The 24,224-nt window shown below is 41.8% G+C and overlaps 1 protein-coding gene across 1 annotated transcript in view; it reads left to right on the top strand.

The window, feature by feature from the left end:
- The window catches only part of SCN8A (sodium voltage-gated channel alpha subunit 8), a gene marked incomplete at its 3' end in the record, with an annotated part of 175,754 nt that overhangs the window by 85,162 nt on the left and 66,368 nt on the right, over positions 1-24,224 (top strand). Inside the window, exons 3-11 of the mRNA XM_081248591.1 lie at positions 1,192-1,333; positions 3,234-3,321; positions 3,974-4,102; positions 5,976-6,067; positions 16,379-16,600; positions 17,789-17,852; positions 19,601-19,742; positions 21,304-21,510; positions 22,369-22,662. Of these exons, the coding sequence (XP_081104717.1) occupies positions 1,192-1,333; positions 3,234-3,321; positions 3,974-4,102; positions 5,976-6,067; positions 16,379-16,600; positions 17,789-17,852; positions 19,601-19,742; positions 21,304-21,510; positions 22,369-22,662 (1,380 nt within the window). The remainder of the gene's footprint in view (positions 1-1,191; positions 1,334-3,233; positions 3,322-3,973; positions 4,103-5,975; positions 6,068-16,378; positions 16,601-17,788; positions 17,853-19,600; positions 19,743-21,303; positions 21,511-22,368; positions 22,663-24,224) is intronic.

The raw sequence follows: 24,224 nt of genomic DNA, 5'->3' as shown, positions 1-24,224 counted from the left end.
GAGGCTCTTAAAATCCAGACAGGGCTTCCCTGGTGGCGCAGTGGTTGAGAGTCCGCCTGCCGATGCAGGGGACACGCGTTCGTGCCCCGGTCCGGGAGGATCCCACATGCCGCGGAGCGGCTGGGCCCGTGAGCCGTGGCTGCTGGGCCTGCGTGTCCGGAGCCTGTGCTCCGCAACGGGAGAGGCCACAACAGTGAGAGGTCCGCATATCGAAAAAAAAAAAAAAAAAAAAAAAAAAATCCAGACAGAGTAGACTTGGTAGGTAAATACTGGTGGAATGAAGAACCCTCCTCACCTCCTTTGAGTTTTTGCTCAAATCTCTCTTCTCGGTAGTCTCACCCTGACCACCTGAGAGGGACAGACTCGGACTTTGGGGTTGTTAGATGCAAACTATTACATTTAGAATGGATAAATAATAGGGTCCTATTGTGTAGCCCAGGGAACTATATCCAATCTCGTGGGATAAACCATAATGGAAAAGACTATTTTAAATAAAAAGAATGTGTATATGTGTATAACTGAGTCACTTTGCTGTACGGCAGAGATGGGCACAACATTGTAAATCTACTGTACTTCAAAAAAAACACCCCAAACCTGTCATCTCTCCATTCACCCCATCCCCTGACCCCTGCACTCTAGAGCTGCCTTTCCCTGATCTCCTTCCTTTTTTCCATAGCACTTATCACATTTGGTGTAATTTACTTACTCATTATGTTTTTTATTTATTATCTGTCTCCCCCCTTAGAATATAAGCTCCTCACACTAGGGTGGCCTTGTTTACTGATACTTCCCAAGCACCTAGAACGTTGCCTGGCATATAGTAGGCACTGAGTAAATATTTGCTGAGTGAATGAATCCTAAATGAATAAAGTTAAGTATCTTGTCCAGAGCTGGCATAAAATAGTTTACGTATAATTCAAATGTCTTGTTTCTGAAAGGAAAGTTTATTCTGTAAAACTGCTAAGATAGTGTCATCTGTTTGTAATGTAATCTGGGGCAGGGAAGGGGGAGGGAGGTGAGGGAAGAGGTTTCTCTTGCTTTAATATTGCCTGAAGGTTTCTTGCCCGAGACACCAAACTGGGAAGTAAAACTTACAAGTACACTTGAGTTTATTTCTTGCCTAGAAAAATGTTGTTTCATGTGATGATTAATTCCCATGCTTTAATAATTTCTCTCTCTCTTTTTCCACAGACCTTTGTAGTATTAAACAGAGGGAAAACTCTCTTCAGATTTAGTGCCACGCCTGCCTTGTACATTTTAAGTCCTTTTAACCTGATAAGAAGAATAGCTATTAAAATTTTGATACATTCATATCCTTTTCTGCAAATGTGGAGTGAGTGCAGCAGTTGCATGGTCGCTGGTGTGTGTTTCTGAATGTGGACAACTTAATTGTATATTAAGTATTTTACCAATAGTGTAGGTGACTATCCCACCAGTTAGAAGTTTTAAGAGTGACTTCTGCTGAATCCTGAGTTGAGCTTCAGCAAATTCTTTTTTCTTAGGATGATGTCATGGGGGTCTGGAATTTTGTGGATATCATTAAGAGCAACAAATTAAGATGGTAACCTTTTACTGAAGTCTTACTTTTTAAAGCACTCAGACTTCAATAGTTAGATTATTCAGCTTTTTATATATTAAAGTCCATATTAGAATTTTTGAAAAGCTACTTCTTGAGTTACAAATAATTGAATGAGTGTTTTAGAGATCTGCCTTGAATATTTTTGATTTCTTGAACAGTGAGCTTAGAAAGTATCTAAGATAGTTTCTCAGATTAAATGGCCTCCTTGGTACAGAGGTTTAGATCTAGATTGCAAGATTGTTATGAATCTATTTTGGTATTTTTGCTCCCCTTAAACAGAAAATGCTGATTTATTCATGTGGCGTGACTTCTATGTCTTATTAATATAGGAGAGTATATGACAGATGAAAAATTATGTGATGGGGTTAGCAACTTTACATAGTGACTTTAAACTTTCATGGTTGGCCTTCAATTTGACAGTACTTAATCCCATGCTTCAGAGTTTTTGTACCCTCCAAGTAGGATGAGGAAACCAGCAGTTGCTACTTTGTAAATAGGTTTGCTAAGCTTTTGCACGTTTTATTAACAGTAAGAACTTAGCAACCTGGTCTGGAATCTTTGGTTTACAAGCAACATAGATCTGAAATCTAAAGGTTTATAAGTAAATAAATAATTCACAATGGACTTCTTCCCTTTCTGTTGGATCAGAAGATGGTGTTTTTTCTCTTCTAGCCAGAACATGTTATTATTCCCTGAAGAAAAATACAACTGTAGTGAAGAAAAAAATCCAGCTGTAAGAAGTAGTTTTTCTTTTTAAAACTCCACTAATAGAATGAAGATAGTGAGTGCCATTAGCAAGAGAGAGTGAATTAGCAACCAATGAGATATGGCTTCTGTGCTTATTAAAGTGACAGTTTGAGTTTGAGTAACTCATATTGACCTGAAGCAGTTTAATTTTTCTCAGTAGACAAGAACAGGAAGGGCTGAGAAAGATCCTGGATGGAATTAAAATGGCAACAAAATGATTTGCTACCCATAAACATTCTCAGGCACTTTCAGAATGATCAGATGAATTTGCCTCGTTACCTAATTCTTAGGAGTACGGTGGTGCAGATGTCCTTAAAATCCTTACCCAATGTACCATAACTGGTTTCCCAGATTGGACAAATTCAGCATACATTGACTGTTGCCTTGCCCCACAAGAACAATCAGACCTTTGGAAGACTATTAAAAAAATCATTAATGTCTTGCACATTTCCAAATAATGGGTAATGCAAGATAATTAACAATAAATGACTACTCAATAATATAGATTAGATTTAATTTATTTTCTCATCTGATGACTTTGGCATCTAGTAGACTACCACATTTCTGGTTATTGGGCAAAGAGGTATTTAGAGGCATAAGTCCTAAGAGGGAGAAATGTTTATCCAAAAGGAGTAGAACAGTGACAGTGCTTTTGAAAGAAAGAGAATGGCCATCCTGCTGTGTCCGCTCACATTCTCTGGCCAGGTGTGGATACACATGGTGGCACTCTGTGTTCATGGTGATGCCCACGGTTTTCATTATCACCTCGCCTTTTCCTCCTCTCTGTGCTTTGTCTCCTTTCAGGTTACTGATTTAATTCCTGTGATAGCCAATGCGATATGTGTTTGCTTCCTGAGGATAAAAACTGGCCAGATTTTGTATATTCTCCCTTGACTTTTTTCTACAGTATTTAGCATGATCATTATGTGCACTATTTTGACCAACTGTGTATTCATGACTTTTAGTAACCCTCCCGAATGGTCGAAGAATGTGGAGTAAGTAGCTCATTTATTTATTTTTCTGCCAGCTTGTTTTAAATATTTTCAGTCACTGAATCTTGCACTGCACAGCTTATGCACCAAGGAAGAAAATTATTGCCTACTTTTCATGTCACAAAGGTGTGTGAGGATACATGTGGAATTTAAGAAATATCCTTAGAGGTCAACTCTAGAAAGAGAAAGTATGCCCTGGAAGTTACTGCTCATCACCTCTGCCCTTTCCTGTGTTAGCCAGTGCTTTGACTTGCTGCCCCATCACCATCTTGTACCCTCAGTTCCTGATGATACTGCCTTCTTCTCCAACATTAGCTTTCCCTTTCTTTTTGACTTGTCTCAAGTTAAAATTAGCTGTGGGGCCTCCTCGCCTGGTTCAAAATGATCATGTGCTAGATGGCAATACAGAGTTTTTTCTTTGCAATACCCGTCAGGGCCCAGTGCAACATTCCAGAGTTCTTGGTTTGTGCATTTCAGTCATTTTCATTTGAAGCATCCCTTTCTCTTCCTCACTTCCTTTCCGCTGCATTGGCTGTGTTCTTTCTGTTTTGTCTCTGTTAGTTGAAGCCACCCATCGGCAAGTGTTATCTTAAAAGATTCATTTAAAGTTTCTGTCTGTTCAGAAATTACCTCAAGATATCCATTTCTTTGACAGGTACACGTTCACAGGGATTTATACATTTGAATCACTAGTGAAAATCATTGCAAGAGGTTTCTGCATAGATGGCTTTACCTTTTTACGGGATCCGTGGAACTGGTTAGATTTCAGTGTCATCATGATGGCGTAAGTTCTCTGCTTACTTTATTGGTGTTCTGGGTGATTGTGTGTGGTTGTACTCTTGGGTGTGTTTGTATGACCGTTTGTAAGTGTGAGTTTGTGGGCTTAGTTGTATGAGGAATTAATGGATAACCAGGTAAGGCGGTATGGACTTACGCCTATGATTCTTGCTTATGAGGGCCTCTTGTGGTTCAGGAAGTGACAGAATGTACGTATGGGAGATGGTGAGCAGAGGCTTTACAGCTGGGAGAGAAAGTAGGAAGTGATTTCCCATTGACACTCCCTCATATTTTATTTTCCCCTGCAACATTGACCAGGGGTCGCACAATTATCACTAGGTGGCCTCAGTGAAGACCTCAGATTTTTTAGGTGTAAACCTTAGGCTGGAACTCAGTGTCCTGGGTATGTTATTTCACATGTAATTTCATGAGGCTATCCAGATGTTGCAGAATTCAGAGCATATTTTAGAGTCAGAACATGAGCCAAGTATCCAATCTGGTCACTTCGTAAAGAATTACCGACCAGAGCTTCAAACTATAATTACTTGGGAGCAGTGTAACACCACACTGGTATGCTAGGGTAATTTGTGTTGTTTTCACAATGAAAATGTACCTCTTTGGGAAGTTTAGCTGGTGACAGAAGAGTTATAGCAGACTTTATTTTTATTTTCAGGTTGGGAAAGTACTTTGTGGTTTGGTAGGGGGTAAGTGTGTTGTATAGATTGTGTGTGTGTTTATGTGTATGCACACAGACGTGTAAGAAATTGAGTGCATTTGCATATGTATGGGTCTGAACATCAGATAGAAAAATGTATTTCAACTATAAAGTGTGAATGAATGATATGCATTGAATATTTGAAACTGGAACTTTGACTTTCTGTCATATTAAGACAATTTCTAGCTTTCCAGCATTATGAATACACATTGGTGTTCATTTAAAATGTAAGTGTCCTTGCTAGGCACAGAGCTGGTGAGCACTTAACACAATATTGGCACGTAACACAGTGCCACAGTGCCACACTGGCACTTAAATGAGCACTTAACACAATATTGGCTCTGATCCCATGATCTAGATTTTTCCGGAGCCCAGTTTTTGTATGTCACGGGCTAAAACTTCATCTGTAGGCATGACTGCAAAGATATGCATACAACTCTTAGATAAGTCATTTATGCAGAGATTTTAAGCATTTTTGCCATTGTCAACTAGGGAGTTATTTTAATGTAGATTTGTTCTTATGAGACTCCTGTTGCAGAAATGTGTCTCCTTTTCCTAAGAAATTGTTCATAAAACTTGGAGACATAAGCCTTTGAATACCTCCTGGCCTTCCTTTTTACTAAAAAAAAGTGAATGGACTAAGTAGTCATTCTGATTGGGATCTGCACATCACAATGCTGAGGAAGAAAGGAAGCCCTAGGAACCTTCTGGTGGTATCACTTCTTTCAAATACACTTTTGAATTCTCCTTGCCCAATTGAAGAAAAAATGTGTTCTTTAAATGTTTATATTTTGAAACTTTTATTTTTCAAGGAAATAAATGAAATCATAGCTTGTATATAAGACCCTTTCTTACCCCCATTCTCAAACCCTCGCCCAGTGGTACCATTACAAGTTAACTTTGGTTTGATTCTGCAGGTATATAACAGAGTTTGTAAACCTAGGCAATGTTTCAGCTCTACGCACTTTCAGGGTACTGAGGGCTTTGAAAACTATTTCGGTAATCCCAGGTAAGATGGCCCGGGGTTGGTGTTAGGTGTTGGGTTAGGGCCCTGACGTGACGTATTGTACTTTTTGTTTTGTTGTGGTTTTGTTTTTTTCCTTTGGTGTTTGTGTTTGTGTCCGTGTTTGTCATTTGTGTCTGTGCGTGACCTCCCTTACTACAGATATGTGACAGAGTTTGTGGACCTGGGCAATGTCTCAGCGCTGAGAACATTCAGGGTTCTGCGAGCTTTGAAAACTATCTCTGTAATTCCAGGTGAGAAAATTTAAACACAAGACTGACTTTGCCTCATCTCCTCTTTCTCCTCCATTCATTATGTCCACCACATTCTGAAGTGGCATCAGCACAGCTGATATGGCCTTGCATTCCGCATGCTTTTCCTGGGAGACGTTCTCTGGAATGGCTCTTTGGTCCTTAGGCAGTATCTCTGACAGTGCTTGCTAGGCATGCAGCCCCCATTCCATCCATGCTTTGAAAAAGCACGTGCTTAAGAATCACTTGGATCTTACAATATCTGAAAGAATTGTCACGGAGCTAGCTGTCTCTTTGAATATAAATCATTTGCTTCCTAGCCTCATGGAATTACAGTAATTTTAACATTCACCATCATTCCATTGCTTATGATTTCTAGGCTTCCTATCGCATGGTTTGCTGATGGGATGTTATTCGAAGAATTGTACTTTTATTGTTACTGTGTTAATGGAATTATTTAATCACAGAAGAGACCTTACCCAGTTAACTAGTCCAGTGTTCCAGACAAATTTAAGAGCCTGAACTTTAATAATCACTGTCTATCACGTCCTGTTGCTGTCTGTTTCACTAGAGTAAGAACCAGTAGACATCTACTACATATATATTCAGAGACCATTCTCAAACATAAATCCCAGTGAAAGTTTATGCAGGTGCTGTTAAAAAAAAGTCAAAGGTAAGATAAGATACGTCTAAACATGTGGGCAAACAAAAAAGTACAGAAACTTCATAAGAAAAAAAAAAAGGAATCCGTGGGTGGTTGAGAGGTAGTTGATTGACAGTCTCTCTAAATTTTTGCCTTTTTTTTTCTTGGTTCTGGTTGAGCTAGCTCAGTGGTTCTTAACCTTTTGAAGGTTTGGAATCCTTTTGAGAATCAGATGAAAGGTCACAGGCACCCCCCCCACACACACACCAAAGCCCATCTGTGGCCCCCAGGTTGAGATCCATTGATTTAATTCAAATCCTTTCTACCAGGTAATAACTATTTTTCTAAAGACCAGTCTTGAAATCTGGAAGGAAAGATATTTTAGTTAGTCTGCTAACTAAAACATTGTTGGCAGAAATGTGGCAGAAGTCAAGACTACGTTGTTGCTGGTTCGACTTTGGTTATGTTCAGGAGTTTTCAGGGAAGACCTCCGAGAGGCCAGGCTTTCCACTGCAGTTTTGTAGAAACAGGGACATGAAGAACAGAGGCATCCTATTCCTGGCATCACGTGGCTCTTCTCCTTGTGGCTGAACCAAAAATAATTCCTCTTTTCCCCTTTTCAACACGTTATCTAGATATCAGATGCAGAGAGAGGGAAGTACAGAGGTAGAATCCCAGAGAGGGAAGACTTAGAACGTAGCTTACTGAGAACCTCAAGCTTCTCCATTTACAGATTTGGGCTATGAAGCAGGCCAGTAAATTATGGCCCTATTAAAAATGAATTACGGGCTTCCCTGGTGGCGCAGTGGTTAAGAATCCACCTGCCAGTGCAGGGGACGTGGGTTCGAGCCCTGGTCCGGGAAGCTCCTACATGCCGCGGAGCAACTAAGCCCGTGCGCCACAACTACTGAGCCCGTGCTCTAGAACCCACAAGCCACAACTACTGAGCCCACGTGCCACAACTACTGAAGCCCGTGAGCCTAGAGCCCATGCTCCGCAATAAGAGAAGCCACCACAATGAGAAGCCCGTGCGCCGCAACAAAGAGGAGCCCCAGCTCGCCACAGCTAGAGAAAGCCCGCGTGCAGCAACGAAGACCCAACCCAGCCAAAAATAAATAAATAATTTTTTTTAAAAAAAAGAATTCCTTGGGACTTCCCTGGTGGTCCAGTGGCTAAGACTTGGTGCTCCCAGTGCAGGGGGCCTGAGTTTGATCCCTGGTCAGGGAACTAGATCCCACATGCCACAACTAAGAGTTTGCATGCCACAACTAAAAGATCCCGTGTGCTGCAACTAAGACCCAGTGCAGCCAAATAAATAAATATTTTTTTAAAATGAATTCCTTTATTTTTGGCAATGGTAGCTTACTCCTTATCAACCAGAGGCTGGGTGTCAGTTGGAGTATATTCTCCTTGGCAAAAAACTATAACCCTGACTTATCAAGGTTTAGTTCCTAGCCATTTCAAATCCGTTTGACAGAAAATTCAGCTCACTCTCTAGGCAGCTTCATGAAGCTTGTTGATGGCAGCCTAACCCTTAGGCAGGCCTTGTCTTATTTTTTTTTAAGACATCTGTACCACCAAATCTTTACTTTCATTTTTTCTTTGGTCTCTTTCCTCCTCTGGCCTCTTTTAAATATGATCCCATGTTTTCTGCTCACTTCCCCCAGCGTACTCCGCAAGGCATCTGTCTCTTTATGTTCTTGTGATCTCAAAACTTCTCTTCCAGAATTAAATTGGAAAGCTGCGTTCTGCTCACTAACTAGGGCAGCAGATGCTGTCTCTGCTCCAGCTCTTAGCCTCTGTCTCTGTCTCTGCTGTATGACTAACTTCTGACCACAGCATTTCTGCAAGATAACTCTTGACTGATGTCACGTAATTTATCCTTATTACTTTAGTTTTATAGATATATATTCATGTCTAGTTTTATATTCTGTATTACAAATATATATTTATAAACACAGTGCCTGGCCCATAGTAGTCCTCCATAAATGATTTTAGCAGTAGCAATTATAAAGAAGAAACCTAAACCCAAAGAAAGGGTTTGTATGAAGATTTAGCCACCAGCTTCACAGTTTGAAATAGGTTCCTGGATTCCTATTTCTAGAAGCACCCCCCAACTGAGATGGCTTTGGGAGGCTTTGGAAAATAACTTTAAGAGGTAATAAAGCCAATAATAGATCACTATCAGTGAGTGGTATAATTGATACTTGAATTAAAGTGTGACTTTTAATCCCACGTCCTTTTGCTCCCCATTCTACTTGTAGAGGGCTATTGCCTTGTTCCTACCTGCCTGTTACCCAGGTCTCCTTCCCAGGTGGTAATAGCAGTGGATGAGGCAGTAGACCTGGGCCCTCTCTTGACTGGAAATCTAAGTCATTTTGACTCCACAGTTACAGAGTTGGGCCATAGTTCCCTCCGAGTAAAAGCCATTGCTTTGGGTACTGAGTTTTCTCATAGGCCACTTCAGTGGAATTGTTGCTTTCTTTTGCCTTTTCCTGCTCCCAGTTTGAGGATAGGCTTTTTTTTTTTTTTTTTTTTTACATCTTTATTGGAGTATAATTACTTTACAATGGTGTGTTAGTTTCTGCTTTATAACAAAGTGAATCAGTTATACACGTTCCCATATCTCTTCCCTCTTGCGTCTCCCTCCCTCCCACCCTCCCTATCCCACCCCTCTAGGTGGTCACAAACCACCTAGCTGATCTCCCTGTGCTATGCAGCCGAAGCTGCCAAAAACAGGAGTGAGAGCAGCCGCAGAACTGATGTGGGACCTGCAGGTTCTCACAGAGCTCTTTAGGAGAGTTTTCCCTTTCCTAGAGCACTCACCCTGCTCACCTGGCTGATGCCATCCTCTCTCTTAGCACCTTTTGTATTGATAGATACTCTGAATGTGTCAGGGCAGTCAGGACTCCCTGAAGATTGGAGAGTGCAGTGCATCAGTTAGCTCCAGCCTTTTATACAAGAGATACTTTGATTTAGAGCCTTCTTGTGGCTTAGAAAAGACTAAACTCACATCCTGACCCTTTTTATTTGCCAACTCAAGACCTGGATACCTATCATTCATGGTTTCCCTTCTGCTTCGGAGAACTCAGCTTGAAGAACAGTGCCACGCAAACTGTGCTAAAAGGGTCAGTTATAGGAAAAGACCCATTTCATATTTTCTTTGGTCTCGAACTTGCTGGATTCAACTTGACATTGAAGTATTCTGTGGAGAACGTCATATGTCTTAAAACTTTGTTTTCACTTTGTGTTTATCTAGGTACCAAAATGAACTTCTAAGTGACTTTGTCAGAATTTTCATCTCCTGCGTGCTTTGGCCATGAGCCACAGGACTAACATGCCCCCAAGATAGGGTGGACATCTCAAAGAAGGTGTCTCAGGGTTTTCTTAGAGTGTGGCACTTAATGGTGTAAATAAAACTGGTTGGGAGGGCCTCGCTGCCAGTCCCTTTTCATTTCCATCATCATTTAAATGGCTCCCCAAAGCACTACTTCTGTTGGTCCTTTTGCTCTCTTTAGAGCTGCAATTTCTTGATTATTTTTCTCTTGGATTTGTTATTTCTCTGCTTTCCTTTCTGTTACTGTCTCTCTCTCTTTACCTGTGGGATCAGATAAGAAGCAGGAAAATGAGAGGCCCTTCTCCTTCCCACCCCAACATTCACAAAGAAGGTATTTTCTTTAAATGTGCCCGTTATGAATGTGGCAATTTCTGCTGCACTGTGAAGGGGGATAGAAAGTGTTTTAAGACTGTATTCAGAGTCATTGTTTCTTTTAAAATATTCTAGTGATTAATCCAGTTGCTTTTGTGTTTCTCCTTTTTCCACACTGTTTCTCAGGAAAGACAGCTGAAGTTTACCACAGTGGTCCTGAGTGGAGCAGCACTGGGAACTCACAGCGCCCCCTCCCAGCCCCACCTTTGAGAGCTAGTTTAGTTGTGGTCAGACTTTGATACGAATCTAGTCTTGAGTAAATAAATCAAGGGCCCCCCAAGTCTCTCCCACATTACTCTTGATCTGAAGAACCTGCAAGAACTGTCACTGTGAGCACTGAATCTGCAGCAGGGAAGGTGACCTGGCATGACTGTACCCCAGGACTTGTCTGGACCGAGCCAGACTGTGGGACTGGGGAGTTGTTCTTCCCCCTGTTGTGAGAGCTGCTTGTTACTGCTGTTGAGGCCTGTTCTGATGTTCATTTTGTAGGAGGAGTAGCTCGTGTTGCTTCAAACCAGTTAGATTTCTCAACCTGAACCACAAACTAGGAAAGATAAATTGACTATTTATAACCTGGCATCAACATGGTGGAAGATCTTGAAATCAGCATGGCTGATTTCTCTAGACTTAGCACATAAGCAGGCTTTGTTCATTTGTTCAAGGGATTGCTGGGCGTTGGGAAAGGTGACAGGAGGTTCAGAGGTGCCTTTGGATATAGAGTGGAGTAAAATTCTGTGACAGCAGCTTCACCTGCTTCGCAAAATTTCTTAAGGGCTTCTCTGGTGGCGCAGTGGTTGAGAGTCCGCCTGCTGTTGCAGGGGACACGGGTTCGTGCCCCGGTCCGGGAGGATCCCACGTGCCACGGAGTGGCTGGGCCCGTGAGCCATAGCCGCTGAGCCTGCACGTCCGGAGCCTGTGCTCTGCAACGGGAGAGGCCACAGCAGTGAGAGGCCTGTGTACCGCAAAAAAAAAAAAAAATTCTTAAGTGTCCGATCTGGTAGCTGACCTTTCTGTGCATCGGGTCCAGCTGTCTTTCCTTTTTCTGTAGTAAATCTATTAACTGCTTCTGCTCAGACACATCCCAGTGCTAGTCAACGTTAGCCTCTTCTTCTCGCTGTCCAATTTGCTGCCACGTGGCTTCTGTGTCACACTCTGTTGTGTAGAAGTCATATGAAGGAGCTTCCTGCTCTGTTTCGGATTATTAGTTTTCTTGCGCATTCTGGTATGCGGTGTTGTGAACCAGTCGAGGAGGTCAGACAGTTTATCCTCACAACCAGAACAGTGACGTTCTCCATTCTTGCACGCCTCAGGTCAGAAATTCTACTAGCAACTTCTTGGGGTTTTTTTTTTTTTTTTTTGCGGTACGCGGGCCTCTCACTGTTGTGGCCTCTCCCGTTGTGGAGCACAGGCTCCAGACGTGCAGGCTCAGCGGCCATGGCCCACGGGCCCAGCCGCTCCGCAGCATGTGGGATCTTCCCGGACCGGGGCACGAACCCATGTCCCCTGCATCGGCAGGCGGACTCTCAACCACTGCACCACCAGGGAAGCCCAACTTCTTACTTTTTTTGACCTGTGTTGCTTGTTGCTGGGGGAGCACTTTTGCTTGGCTGTTTACTAGTATGTGGCAGCCACTGCTGGCAAGACTATGAAGGTTGAGCTTAAGAAAAGCATTGATGGCGTCATTTCCATAAACTGGCATCAGTGTCTGCAAATATGGTCATTTGCAGTTATCAACACGAATGGAAGGAAGAAGAGTCTTGGCTGAGGCCTGTGTATAATCCAGTAGCCATTTACATTTAATATTGCTGGGTAATTGTGTGCCTAACTTCACTTACAGATATTAAGTTACATCACCTTTCTTCTTCCTGTGCCTTCCTCTAATTTTCTCCTAACAATCTGGATGAGAATCTTAGAGAGTAAACTTTTTGGATGGCCACAGTGTTATTGAGTGATCATTTTTGCTTAATTAAGTTTTGTTCCTTTGAGACCCTGTGAAGTATAAGCGGCTGAATACAATTTCCAACTTAAGTCTCTACTTTAACCTTCTTGAAAGCTGAAAGAACTCCACAGAGGAGTTGATCTAAGCCTCAGACTTCAAAGGAAAACACTTGAAATTTTTTTTTTAGTTTTCTGGACTCATGTGTACAGATTTCTTCAGCAGTGGCATCTGGTTTATGGAGAAGAGATGTTGAACCAGCCGATTGTGAGTGTTCAGGTAGTGAGGAGTTCCATGTAGGGTTGGTGTATTATTTGAGCATCTCTGGTTGCAAGTAAAAAGATACAGGAGTACTTCAAGGAAACTAAGGGCTGGAATGCCTTGGGGCTTCTGGAAGCCAGTGAAACCAGAATCTAGAGCCAGAAAGCCCCAGACACCAGGGGGTACCTTGTCTTCATCTTTCTCTTCTCCATGCTCCTATTTCCTTTTTCTATCCCTTAGAATGCTGTCTTGACTTCACAGACATATCCTAATATAATGATAGACTATGGCTACCATTTAGCTTCCAGATTTATATATCATCATTCCCACCACGTGAAAAGGCTACTGGAGTGTCTCTTGTCCCATTCTATATTCCTGGAGGACAGGATCTAGATTTAGGTCAGGTGTCCATCCTGACATCTAACTACTAAGAGAAGGTCACTTCCTACAAACAAGGCTGCTGGGAGCCCACCCTTATGGAACAGAAGATAGTTTGAGCTCATAGCCTGGAATTTTCTGTTGTATGGGCTTGGAACTGTCCAAAGATTTCCCAGCCCAGGAAAATCAGATTAGACTTATGCTAAAATTGTATGTTTTTAAAAATTAATTAATGTCACAAATACATTGTTTTGACTATTTTAAAGTTTTGTCCTCTTGTTACTAATACAGATGACAGCTTACAGCTAATTTCTCAATTCATTAAAGTAGAAGTAGAAAGGGCCTTGAACTATCATCCAGTATTCAGACAGGTGATTGTCTGAACCATTCAGGAGAGATGGCTATATAAGCTCTTCATAAAGAAGTCCAGGAAAATAAACTTTACAGCCATTCTTCAGTGACCTATTCAACTACTCTTTTTTTTTTTAATTTAGTTTTTATTGACGTATAGTTGAATTACAATGTTGTATTAATTACTGCTGTACAGAAAAGTGACTCAGTTATACATATATATACCTTCTTTTTCATATTCTTTTCCGTTATGGTTTATCAACTACTCTTTTTTAAAAATCACTCTTTGACTTTGAAAGCAGAACTGTATAATTTTAGGAGCCTAGAATTGACTTATCGACCCAACATACACCTGCCTCAACCCAGCCAAATATAGTGAAGAATTTTTCTATTCCTTAGCAACTTATTGAAATGAGTTCCAGAACACTGGAACAATTTTTACTTCTTTATAGCTGCCTTTTATTCTATACCACCAATACCTTCTTACCTAGCTGTGTGATTATGATACAATTTTCCAGGACTTAGGAATAAAAGATTGAAACTTCAGCTACTTAATCACGAACAAGTAAATATCTCTGCCCTATTTTTAAAGACTTTTAGAGGGACCTCCCTGGTGGTCCAGTGGTTAAGACTCTGCGCTTGCACTGCAGGGGGCATGGGTTTGATCCCTGGTCAGGGAACTAAGATCCCACGTGCCACAAGGCACAGTTAAAAAGATTTTAAAAAGAAAAACAAAAAAACAAAAAAACTTTTAGAGACGATTCTTCAGCTTCTCCTCCACTGCCCACTGCCGGTGCTCCTGTGTTTATCCATGTTCTGTGTATGAGAAAATGAGACTGGGAGGTGACCTTAAGTTTGTTCTGAAACACAGTGGGTCATGAATAGTGGCTGAGCCAGGATCAGAATTCCTGCTTTCTGATTCCTGCCTTGTGCTCTTTCTGAACTGCCCTGTGAGGAGACAAGGAATCAGGCCAGAAATGCCTCATTCCTGGAGCCCAGGCAAGCTCTTCCTAATCCCTTTGGTGGCCACAGTGTCCATGGAAGGCCCACTCTGTGAGCAGACATAAGCCTTTGCACACTGCCACGTCTCTACTGTCTAGCTCTTGGCTCTTTTTTCTTTAATTTCCCTTACATCCCTTTCAGGATATCTGTGTGAAAGAAAGCTTCTTATTCATTTACTCTTTCAATAAAGAACTTAAAAACATATTAAGTGTCTGCTTTGTGCCAGGGCTTGTGCTAGGTACAGCATCCATTACCACTATTGGACTCAACTTTGAAAATTCTAGGTAGTCATGTGCAAACTACAGCAAAAGAAGAGTCATGTCCACACTACCCATTAGATCACCATCGTACGTGGTTAGCCATGCAGTGTCATTATCCCATTATCCTGTCTCTTTGAGGAGGGCAACATATGTATAATAGTGATAGCTAACAAGTCGTAAGTACCGGGCACTGTACTTGGTATTTAACATTCATTATCTTATTTAAACCTCACAACAACCCAGCGAGGTTGATATTTTAAATACCTTTTACAAATGAGTAAACTAAGGTTCAGACAAAAATGGTTAACATTTGATTCATTTATTGTGTGCCAGGTGCTGTGTTAAGTGTTTGTATGAATCATGCTTAATCCTTGCAACAGCCCTATGATATTTTACTATAATTATCCCCATTTTAAAGATGAAAACACTGAGATCCAAGGAGGTTAGGTTTATTGCTCAGGTCATGTAAATAAGTTGTATAACTTGATTAAGATTAGTAATTATCTACCCAGACTCAGGATTAGAATTAGGATTAGGATTAGGATCAGAGCCAGGATTAGGATTTCTGTAGAATTTCAGTGTGATAGTCTTGTCTTCAGCAGTAGATTAGGGATAAGATCCCTCCTGAGGCCTGTGTGTCAAGGCTCTGTGTCTGCCTGCTGTCCGTCCTGGTGTTTCGGCACCCTGAGAGTGCTCCGTGCTTTCTTGGCCATGTCTTATGGTTAGCTGATGTGTGAGCATGCCCAGGAGAACCACATGTAGACTCAGTCTTGATCCAAAGATCACGAACCCACAGCCATACTTTTCTTTGCCTCCTATCACTGATCTCTCCCTGTGCAGTTAAGAAATCTGCCTGCAGATTCAAATTTGAACCAGTGGCTTGCATTTAAACCGCCAATTCAAGTGGGTTATATATTTTTTAAACTTTTTCAAGTTTTTAATCTAGGACAGAAAAAAGATATAGTATATGTGATGCAGAGAAGGTGTATTTTTTGGTGGAAAGACAAACCATAAATACTGGATTGATAATGATTAACCTTTTCAATACATTGGCATTTCCAGAGCTCTTGGGAAAATATTATTGTACCTTCTCACTTATTATTGGCTTTTAAACTTACCTGTAGCTCTCTTTCCAAACTGGAAGCCTCCTCAATTCCTGATTTTCTCTTTGTTTATTCAGCTATTATTTACTGAGTACCTTGTGGGCTAAGCCATGCAGATACACCTGTGAACAAGGCAGACATAATTAACTATAACCATGATAAATGCTACAGAGAAAGTAAAAGGTGCTATTAAAATAGTAGTAGTAGGGGAGGGAGAAGAGTTGTAAAGTCAGGGAAGGCTTTCTGGGGGAATTGCTCTTTAAGCGAGAGTGGAGGATGAATAGGAAACAGGCAGGGAGGGACAAGAGAAGGGAAGGAAGCATTCCAGGCAGAGGGAACAGCATGTGTGGCAACACTGAGGCAAGTAAGACCTTGACTCACCTGAGTCGCTGAGAAGCCATCAGAGACAGGGAAGTACTTCCGGGAAGAAAAGAGCCACATGCTGGAGAAGGGACTTTCTTTTTCAAAAAATATTGACTTAAAAATTGATGCCCCTGGAAGAATTGGTAATACCACTGCCCCACTGTTATTCCCATGGTATAAATGGTGAAGTGGCCATGCTTCATGGGTGGCCCAGTGGGGCAGACCAGGAGCCGTGGCGGAGCGGGGAGGCTGGGGGAGGTGGGGAGGGCTGTGGGATGACTCTGACTCTGGGGCTTCTCTCCCCTCAGGCCTGAAGACCATTGTGGGCGCCCTAATTCAGTCCGTGAAGAAGCTGTCGGATGTGATGATCCTGACGGTGTTCTGCCTGAGTGTCTTTGCCTTGATCGGACTGCAGCTCTTCATGGGAAACCTGCGGAACAAGTGTGTGGTGTGGCCCATAAACTTCAACGAGAGCTACCTTGAAAATGGCACCAAGGGCTTTGACTGGGAAGAGTACATCAACAATAAAAGTAGGTGGAGGCTTCCCTGGTGGCGCAGTGGTTGGGAGTCCACCTGCTGATGCAGGGGACACGGGTTCGTGCCCCGGTCTGGGAGGATCCCACATGCTGCGGAGTGGCTGGGCCCGTGAGCCATGGCCGCTGGGCCTGCGTGTCCGGAGCCTGTGCTCCGCAACGGGAGAGGCCACAACAGTGAGAGGCCCGCGTACCGCAAAAAAAAAAAAAAAAAAAAAAGTAGGTGGCCCCGCCTCTGCAAGTGGGGAAGAAAATCTTCCAGAAAGGAAGGCCGGGACTGCTGGAAGGAGCCTTGGGAACGTACTCCCTTCCCTTGAAGTCGGATGATGTTCAGAAGCTCTCAAATATCAGCCCTCTCTCCCTCGCTCTCTTTTCTCTCCCTTTAAAAGCAAAAATGAAACTTTAGATCTTTTTCACATGTACCCCTAAACCTTTGCTTTGAAAATCAGGCTTAGAAACTTGATAAAAATCCTCTTTTCCCTGAGATATTTAAACATTTAGTTTATAGAGTATACCTAGTAAGGTTTCTGAATACTACTTAGACCTTAGGAATCAACCTGGTCTAGGGAGTCGAGTAATCTCTAAGTAATTATTTGATCCTATTTCAGTTAAGGAGTTTTAACAAGTTCATTTCAGGAACCAAGGCACTTGGGTCTTACCCTTAGGAATATTTGGTATAGTAGTACTTCTGTAAAACAATGGGGGAAAGTTAGCAGTATCCCTGTTAGTCACTCCTGAGGAATAAAGGCAGTTAGTACCTACAAGAAAGTGTTGCAAAGGGGATTTCAGGGACACCTACCTTCTAATTTAAAATAGGTCATGGTAACTAGCGATCAGTTTATCTTTGGTAGAGAGAAGTTATAAAGATAGAAGAGTAAAGTGGTGTAAAGGGGTAAAGAACTCAGAAACCTTTTTTAGACCCTTTGATTCAAGTGCTAGAACGTGGCACACAGATCTGAAGTACGAGTAGAAGTCAGGTGTCTGTGAAAAGAACATTGCACTAAAGGCTACACAGCAGCACTTTTCATTGTTAAATATATATAGGAAAATAGTTAATGGGAAAGAATTCTTATCAGGTTTCACTGCTGTCAGAAAAGATTTATATGAGCAAAAATCAATAACTGTTTATTCTCTCATTCACTGAAATCTGCCTTATTCATTGCCTGCCTCTTCAAACTTTTCTAGCAAATTTTTACACAGTTCCTGGCATGCTGGAACCTTTACTCTGTGGGAACAGTTCTGATGCTGGGTAAGTAGCTCACCTAATTTTATTCTCCTCCCTTAAAATAATTTGTCAGACAAAAATGGACAATATGTTCTCTTTCTTTGTGCTCGTGTAGTGGATCCTTAGTGGGCCCGATGTATTGCGTGACTCAGATTTTCTTTCTGTTTTATATTTGTCCGTCCAAAGTTGACATTTCACTAGTAGGTGAAGAGGTGTCCATAGTCTCAAGCCAAAATTAAAGATGTAAAAGGCTAAAGACAGAATTTGTAACATCAGATATCTTGCCTGTCTCTTGAAGACTCTCCTCATTCTATCCTAACACAATTAATAAGATATCGAATAAGGACACCATCTTCATGATAGGTTAGCACCCAAGGTTGACCCAGAATATGCCAGGCCTGACAACGTGGGGGAGGGAAAAGAGTTGCAATGTAATATCTTTCCCCCTTTTTATATTGTGGCAAAATACATGTAACGTAAAATTTGGTCTCTTAACCATTTCTGCATGTACAGTTCAGTGGTATTAAGTATGCTGATGTTGTTATGCAACCATCACCACCATGCATCTCCAGAACTCTTCACCTTCCTACAGTGAAACTCTGTACCCAATACCTCCCCATTCTTCCCTCCACTCAGCCCCTGGTGACCACCATTCTACTTTCTGTCTCTATGATTTTGACCAGTCTAAGTACCTTACTTAGGTAGAATCATACAGTAATTGTCTTTCTGCAACTGGCTTATTTCACTTAGCATAGTGTCCTTGGGGTTCATCCATGTTATAGTATATGTCAGGATTTCCTTCCTTTTGAAGGCTGAATAATATTCCATTGTATGTATATGTCACATTTTGTTTATCCATTCACCTGTCAGTAGACACTTGGGTTGTTTCCACATTTTAGCTGCTATGAACATGAGTGTACAGCAACAAAGTTTAGTCCTGGTTCTGCTACTTCTAGACTTTTGGCAAAAGCCATGTAACTTATGTGAGCCTCAGCTTCTCCATCTAAAAATGGATTTAATCACGTTCTCACCTCCTCAAAGGGTTATGTAAGGATCCAGTTACATAACATACGTGAAAGTGCTTTGTAAACAGAGGACTATATAAATGTAGGGTGTAGTGTCATTATTTAGAGTACATTGGTAAATACAGGAATTGGTGTTTTAAGATGACATGATGACTAGAAGTTCATTTAACTTCTGTATTGAAGTAGATACTAGAAATTACACTGAAATAAATATCAGGCGGGTCTTAAAGCAGAAGAACTGTTATAATCAAGGTCACTGAAATCCCCAGTATGACATGCTTGTCACAATGGGTGTTAAGAGAATCGAGATGATTAAGAGGAGCTTCGAGCCATTTGTCATTTCGGATAGCAGCTAAGTTAAATTTGGTTGGATTGCACATTGATATGAATCTAGGACAGTGATTCTCAAATTTTGGCATGCATAAGAATCATCTGACACGCCCCTTAAAAATACAGATTCATGGATCCCATATCCAGAGCTTTTATTCCTAGGTCTTGGGTAGGTCATAGGAATCAACGTTTTTCAGGTGATTCTGATCCTAGACTGTCCCCATGACAACAGTTTTTGAAAAATTGACCTTGCTACTTTGTTTCTTTCCTCTTTTTCTTTTTTTAAATTCCTGTTTGTTGACCTGTAATAAATAACCATCTATGTATTTATTATCTCCAAGGTCATAGAGATGCCTTACAGCTGATGACTGGGTAGGATTACATTGAAAAGCCCTTTGTTTCCCTTTCTTTCCTCAGGCAATGCCCAGAGGGATACCAGTGTATGAAAGCAGGAAGGAACCCCAACTATGGTTACACAAGCTTTGACACTTTTAGCTGGGCCTTCTTGGCATTGTTTCGCCTTATGACCCAGGACTACTGGGAAAACTTGTATCAATTAGTAAGTAATACCTCTTTTTCGAGTACTACCTCTTTTTCTTTGGTGATAGAATTTACGTGAGGATATGTGGGGTTGGGGACATTCTGTGTGAGAGGCCTTTGGTGAAGACGTTATATAGGATCTTAGGATGGTATTTCTCAGAGTCAGTGGGTTTACAAAAGTAAGTGAATTCTCCCAGCTCTTGGCCCGGTTCTTTAATGCTCATCATGTATGGCTGTAGCGGTTCACAGACTTGAGAGCCTGTTGCCTGGCCTGGGAATCTGCCTTCTCTACCTACTTCCTATCATTTCACCAGACCATCTTCAGTATTTCTCCTTTTGGATTTTTCGGCTTAGGGCATCTTTTTAAGAAATATTAAACACATTGTGCAAGGCACTATGCTAGACATTATAAAGATGAGATTTTATCCACAGAGATCTTGGAGCCTAACTATGTCAATGTTTTGAAATTTGTAACACATTTGTATTTGTTCAAGAATGTTGTGACAGATTTTTTTAAAAAGGTCACTACTATTCTATTGGGCTGCTTTGGTGACTCTGGGCAAGTCATTTAATTTTGCTGGTTGGGGTGGAGAAGTTAGTGTAGGTGACTGCTGAGGGTCTTCCAGTTTAGAGATTCTCTGATGATCCATTGTTTTCCATTTGACTCTAGCATTTGGTAATGCAAATTAGTTTGAGGATAAGAAATGTGTTCCCCTCAGGCATGAAGGAAGCTCTTTAAGGGAAGTTTCTTATTCGTATCTCCTAGAATTCTTCCTTTCTGTTGTACAGCCTAGTATTCCCTCAGGATTGAATCTTTCCCATGGAATATTTGTGACTTATGCTAAGTTTCAATTTGTGGTTGAGAAGAACAAAAATGGAAACTAAGTAATAGTGGGTCCTGTGTACATAACCTAAAACACAATTGTTCTTTGATGTCTATTTGCTTGCTCAGGGAATACTCAGTAGTCCTTGAGTATTCCCCAAGGAATCCTCTTGGGATCCTCCTTCCTGTTTTCTTTTCCCTCCACTATCCTTTATGTCATATCCCTCTTTAAAAACTCATCCTATTGCAACAGGCTAAGGAAGGATGTCCCTCAAGACAGGGACTTCCTATGACTTGGACCTGATCCCAGAGATGGAATTTGTCTGTTAATGCTCTTTGAGGACCAGTAGGTAAATGAGCTGAGGTCTTGTATTCATTTCTTCAGACTTGTTTTAGAACGAGCTGACAAAGTCAAATGTAATTCTTAGCCCAGAGCGATTTTTCCTTTAAAAAAAAATTAAGCATTTTTCTACAAAAGGAGTGTATTAAGAGTATTTGGAAGCGGAAGAGGACTTTTTTGTCGTAATGAATGGGACGTACTACCAACATTTACTGTGAGTTGAGGGTAGGGAGGCCATTTGGCCGTTGGGGATGCTAAGTGTTGTGCAGTGTGAAGAAGTACCGCGCAGTGACGTACTGTCCTGTTCCAAATGCAGTAGTGCCCCTGCAGAGGAACACCTGCCCATGAGTAGTTTTCAGCCTGATCCGTTTGATGCAAGCGACTCAGAAAGTGGTCTTTGTCTCTTTGTCTTTACAGACCTTAAGAGCAGCTGGGAAAACGTACATGATCTTCTTCGTCTTGGTCATCTTTGTGGGTTCTTTCTACCTGGTGAACTTGATCTTGGCTGTGGTGGCCATGGCTTATGAAGAACAGAATCAGGCAACACTGGAGGAAGCAGAGCAGAAAGAGGCTGAATTCAAAGCAATGTTGGAGCAACTTAAGAAGCAACAGGAAGAGGCACAGGTTGGTGACCAATTCTTTGCTATGGTCCTTCCTGCCAGATCACGGTGACTAAGGCCCCACCTGATTGCCATTCCAATTGATCTTTTTAGGCATCAATCACTGTCAAATAGAAGTCACTGATCTGATTAAAATAACCCAAGTAACAACTGCAGATGGTCAGTCCAATTACTCCATTTGTCTTAATGGCCAAATTGTTTGTGAATAGGAACTTTTGTTGAATTTCTCAACTGTTCAGTGTACAACTGCTTTGCTGGCTGGAGAGAAAAAAAAGTGACCAGAGCAATGTATATAATGCTTCATAGAAGCATAGCCTTTTTGTTGAGTAAAACATTAGGATCCCCTTCAGAGATTCTCTGTGGTCATAATAAGTCTTGAAAAGAAGATACAGGTAAAATATTAAAGTAAAATTTGAAAAACAAACTTGTGATTCCACCAACACCCTAACAGTTTACTTTTTAATCTTTATTCAAATATACATGTATTTTTACATTGTTGGACCCATAATGTATAGTATAGTTTCTTAGCATTGATTTTCAGAGTTGTCCAAAAAAAGGATCATTTGGTACCAAGGTGGCAGCCACGTCTTGTCTGAGATACTCAAGAGAATAAATCCCAGAGTTCTCACCATGCCGTTCTGCTCTGATTATGCAAGGCTGTGTGCCACGATACAAATTCAGCAAGGAAAAAGAGATACCAGGCCCCAGCCACAGTCTCCTCTGATGGGCTGGTTTTCCTTCCTCCTCTTTTCCCTTTTTCCCCTATCTGTGGGAAAGGAAGTGATCCGTACTAATTGCTTGGCTTTGGGCAGCTCCAGTTAATTGCTTCTGATCCGCTCTGTTGTTGTGGCTCCTTTCGTAGGCAGCGGCGATGGCCACTTCAGCAGGAACTGTCTCAGAAGATGCCATAGAGGAAGAAGGTGAAGAAGGGGCAGGCTCTCCCCGGAGCTCATCTGAAATCTCTAAGCTCAGTTCCAAGAGTGCCAAAGAGAGACGTAACAGGAGAAAGAAGAGGAAACAAAAGGAGCTCTCTGAAGGGGAAGAGAAAGGGGATCCCGAGAAGGTGTTCAAGTCAGAGTCAGAAGATGGTATGAGGAGGAAGGGCTTTCGGCTACCAGACAACAGAATTGGGAGGAAATTTTCCATCATGAATCAGGTAAACTCTTTGCGCCGCGTCAAATAAGCCTAAGAAATTTTGGTTTTCCTAATCTCACTTGATTCTCATATTCCCCTTTGGGTTTATGTTTTCCACACCCAGCCCTGCATTCTCAGGCCTACCTCTCCATACCTCCACGTTGTTTTCCTTTAGGAGGAAGTGTTACTTGCGTATTAGGGCTGCCCTGTGCTCTAATCCTGCCCTCCCTTCTCTGCTCTAAAGCTAGCCCTAGGCCAACCTGGTCACCTTTGGCAAACTTACTATAGCAGTAAAGTCTGTGTCACAACCAGCAAGCCTTATGTTCTGAAACATCATGAAGAACTTTTCTCCTCTTAGCCTCTGAACTTCAGAATTTAGATCAAATACCTCTTTTTAAGAGTTTCATACAATTTTAGGTTAAAAAAAAAGTCATGAAACTCTTTAGGTCACCTTATTGGAGTGTGGCAAGTTCTAGTAATTAATTATTCTAGATATATAGTGTCATGCTGATAAATTAGCCTATGATATATTAAAAGCCTCCAGTTTTACCCAACTTTGATAAATCAGGAAACTAAGAGAAAGAGAAGGGAGAGGACTTATTGATTATTACTGAGCATTGTATTACTATAAATTTCATCACATACTAGGTATTTTTGGATTTCAGAGAACACCACCAAAATCCAATTCTTAAGCCATTTAATTCCCCAATTTTTTTTTTAAATTTATTTTTGGCTGCATTGGGTCTTCATCGCTGCATGCAGGCTTTCTCTCGTTTCGGTGAGGGGGGCTACTCTTTGTTGTGGTGCGTGGGCTTCTCATTGCCGTGACTTCTCTTGTTGCGGAGCACAGGCTCTAGGCACGCGGGCTTCAGTAGTTTGGGCATGTAGGCTCTAGAGCACAGGCTCAGTAGTTGTGGTGCACGGGCTTAGTTGCTCTGCGGCATGTGGGATCTTCCTGGACCAGGGCTCGAACCCGTGTCCCCTGCATTGGCAGGCGGATTCTTAACCACTGCGCCACCAGGGAAGCCCTAATTCCCCATTTTTTTTTTTTTTTTTTGTGTGGTACGCAGGCCTCTCACTGTTGTGGCCTCTCCCGTTGCGGAGCACAGGCTCCGGACGCGCAGGCTCCGCGGCATGTGGGATCTTCCCGGACCGGGGCACGAACCCGTGTCCCCTGCATCGGCAGGCGGACTCTCAACCACTGCGCCACCAGGGAAGCCCCCCTAATTCCCCATTTTAAAGAAAGTTTTGTAAGGTATAGAATAGATTACAGTTCCTGGTTATGGCAGTGTATTCAGTGTCTTTTCTTGTTTCCCAGAGATGATTGATTGTGCCTCTCCCTTACATCTCTCACCTCCCAGCTCAGTCTTTTGCTAGTCTAGTTCATTTTATCACAGCAGAATCTGTAATGTCCATCCCCTTCTTTTTTTTCTTTTTAATCCTATTTTAGTTCAGACTTTGTGTTACTTTGTTCTACTGCAGTTATCCATTGCCGCTTCATGCACTCTTGTCTGACTGTCTCTCCTTTATGTTTTGTATATTGTCAGCAGATCACTTCCTAAAACATATCTCTCAGTATTCATC

Source organism: Mesoplodon bidens (genome assembly GCF_964165515.1).
Source record: "Mesoplodon bidens genome assembly, chromosome: 11".
Lineage (NCBI taxonomy): Eukaryota > Metazoa > Chordata > Mammalia > Artiodactyla > Ziphiidae > Mesoplodon > Mesoplodon bidens.
The sequence above is the reverse complement of the archived record's forward strand: the minus strand, read 5'-3'. Positions and strand labels throughout refer to the sequence as shown.